The sequence below is a fragment of the Gossypium raimondii genome, chromosome 9, assembly GCF_025698545.1.
Source record: "Gossypium raimondii isolate GPD5lz chromosome 9, ASM2569854v1, whole genome shotgun sequence".
NCBI classification, from domain to species: Eukaryota; Viridiplantae; Streptophyta; class Magnoliopsida; order Malvales; family Malvaceae; genus Gossypium; species Gossypium raimondii.
In genome coordinates, this window is record NC_068573.1 from 24,432,322 (window position 1) to 24,435,228 (window position 2,907).

At 29.4% G+C, this 2,907-nt stretch overlaps 1 protein-coding gene across 1 annotated transcript; it reads left to right on the forward strand.

Annotated features, from left to right (window-relative positions):
* The first annotated feature begins 924 nt into the window (after positions 1 to 924).
* LOC105797854 (S-protein homolog 18) lies at positions 925 to 1,495 on the forward strand. The gene has a single exon (XM_012627754.2). The coding sequence runs from the start codon at positions 972 to 974 to the stop codon at positions 1,404 to 1,406; it is 435 nt and encodes a 144-aa protein (XP_012483208.1). The 5' UTR covers positions 925 to 971; the 3' UTR covers positions 1,407 to 1,495.
* Positions 1,496 to 2,907: the final 1,412 nt, after the last annotated feature.

Genomic DNA, 2,907 nt, shown 5'->3' on the forward strand with positions numbered 1-2,907 from the left:
GGCTGCAGAATAAATGAACATTGGTTTTCACCTTTGGTCTCAACCCCCTGGTTTTGTTTTAAATGTTTTGCATGAATTTTCAAAAAAAAAAAATGTTTTGCATGAAGACCTTATCGACTTATCTATTCCTAGATTAATTATTATGTAATAATCTAGAATGCTATTTTTTAGAAAAAAGAAGTGATTTTTTTATCAAAGACTTAATTATTTTTATTTTTTACTAAACGCTTTTTCTTTTAAGAAAAAAAATCAAGATCTATAAAACAATTAAGAAAAATGTTAATAATAAAGACTAAACCAATAAACAAAAATAAAGATACATATAAATATATTGAGTATAATATTCCTCTTTCATATATAGCCTATGTAGATTTTTGTATTATATATGTATATGATATGATGTTGTTATGAATAATAATTATATTTTTGAGCAAATGATTTCATTTTTCCTCTATTTTTATGAAGTTACTTCAATATGTAATTAAAACGCGGAAGTGAATAAAATAAAAAGTAATAATGAGGTATAATTAACTTTTATTTTAATTTTGCTTATGAGGATTTTTCAAATATAATAGGGTAAGTGACATTCTTCAAACTATAAGAGAATAGGTGTATTTTAAAGGATAAATATCTTTCTAATTCTTGTGACTACTGAAAATTTAAAGATTTAAATCTTATTTTTCTTTTGTTTGTACTCCAGGAAATTCTTACCATTTATAACAATAACATTTTAGGAATATTTTCAATTAAAATCCTTTTCAAATGCTTTCCTGAACAAATAAAATGAGTAGTATCTTTGCTAGAAGGTAAAGAAATATAACCTATTTCATATGGAATGTCACATTAATGTTCATACCATAAACGTGAAAAGTTGCTTTATCTAAAAAAATTGAAATACATCAACAATAACTCAAACTTGATACAAAATCATACTATAAAAACCAACCCCCTCATTCTCAAGCTATCACACCATGCTTGACCTAAAACAATTTGCTTTCCCAATGCTGGCATTTTTTGTTATGTGCCCATTGGCAATTGCGGTGAGTGAAGATTTGCTGTTTATCAATTACCATATCCACGTAACCAACGATTTGCCTTCGGATTTGCCACCCGGTGTTCCTTCATTACATCTTCATTGCAAGTCTAAGGACGAGGATCTTGGTGAGAAGGTCATGTTTAAGCATGAGGATTACACATGGGATGCAAAAATAAACCTTTTCAGGACAACCCTTTTCTTTTGTTCTGCATGGTGGGAAGGGAAGCAACAATATTTCGAGGCTTTCAAGGCCACCAGAGATGAACATAGGTGTAGAATTTATCATAACTCTTGCCTGTGGTCAGTGAGGGAGGATGGGATTTATTTCAGCAAAGATAGTTTGACCTGGTATAATGAGTATCCGTGGTAGATCTAAATCCTTTTCATGTAATAATTGAATCCCACAATTTCAATGGATGGTCTTTGGTGTTTTTAAATCCAGATGGAATGATAGATTAAGAAGATGATGGGTATAAAAATAATTATAGATTTAGATAATTTGGTAATTTTGGATTTATTATTCACCTAGATGTTGGAGCAATTTGAAATTTTCAATAATTTGTTTTGGATAATTTTGAATATTTGAATCCGTTAAGCTAAGTTTTAATTGATAAACATTTTGATAACAAAATTTGTTTTAAAATTAAATTTCATAAATCTCAAGTGACAATTTGTTTCAAAATGTTTTTAAGAGAGAACCTTTTAAATTCCATCTTTCAAACATTTAGAATATATTTTCAACTTGTTCAAAATAATAAACAATTATTCAAACATTTTTATCAAGGGGGAAACTTCTCCCAAGAATCAAAGTCTTGATACCTCCTATATATCGATACCAATTTGAGCTTAGAAGTTGAAGAAAAATTAACCAAAAATCAAAAGTATCGATATTCTTGTCTGGTATCGATACCAATTTGAGTTTCGAAGTTTTAGGAAAATTGAGCAAAAATCAAAAGTATCGATACCATTAATAAAGTATCAATATCATATCTTGGTATCTATATCGTTTTAAGGTTTACCATTTTAAATATTAAAGAAAAATGGCTCAAGTATCGATACCCTCCCTAAGGTACCGATACTTCATAGCAAGTATAGATACATTCCCTATTGTATCAATACTATAGGCTTAAAGGCTTAAACAGTCACTGAATTTAGGCATTAAATACCCAAAGTATCGATACCCCTTCAAATGTATCGATACCTTTTGTTGCAGGAGTCATTAATGTTATAGTTTTTACACCTCTAATGGCTCAGTTCAATTTCCCAACAGCCCCAATAGTTGAAAATCAATGAGGCTATAGATACTAGCTTCTATAGCTTCTAAAGCTTCTACAACAAAAAAGAGATATTACAAGAGATCAAGAGCTATCAAGAAACATCAAGCAACATCAAGAAATTCGTTACCAACCCTTTGTGTTTAAATTCTTCATCTTTCCTTTGTAAACACTTGTGAGCATTCATTGTGTTTTCTTAACTCAAGTGTTTTTATTGGGTGTGTGCTTCATTTGCAAACATTCTAATCTTGTAAGGATTTTTCTTTATTTGCTCTTTTGAGAGTTTTTGTATATTAAGATTTGGGTAGAAATCTTAAGAAAGTTGTAAGGTTAAACGTTGTCCTCAAAGTTTCATTAAACTACTGAATTTGGGGAAATCTTTAGTGATGGAAGGCTAAGGTAGTGGAGTAAGCAATTGGGGTTGAACCACTCTAAAATCATTGTTGTGTTCATTGTCTTTTTTTTATTATCCTTGCTTCCACAAATTTTTTAAAAGACAATTCACCCCTCTTTTGATTGATTAAGCTATCAAAATCCTATTTATTTATATGAATAATGGATTTGGATATCGGAATCTAATACAACCTTTATCATAAA

Excerpts from the sequence above, each read along its gene's own strand:
- LOC105797854 (XM_012627754.2), top strand. The coding sequence starts at position 972 with ATGCTTGACCTAAAACAATTTGCTTTCCCAATGCTGGCATTTTTTGTT.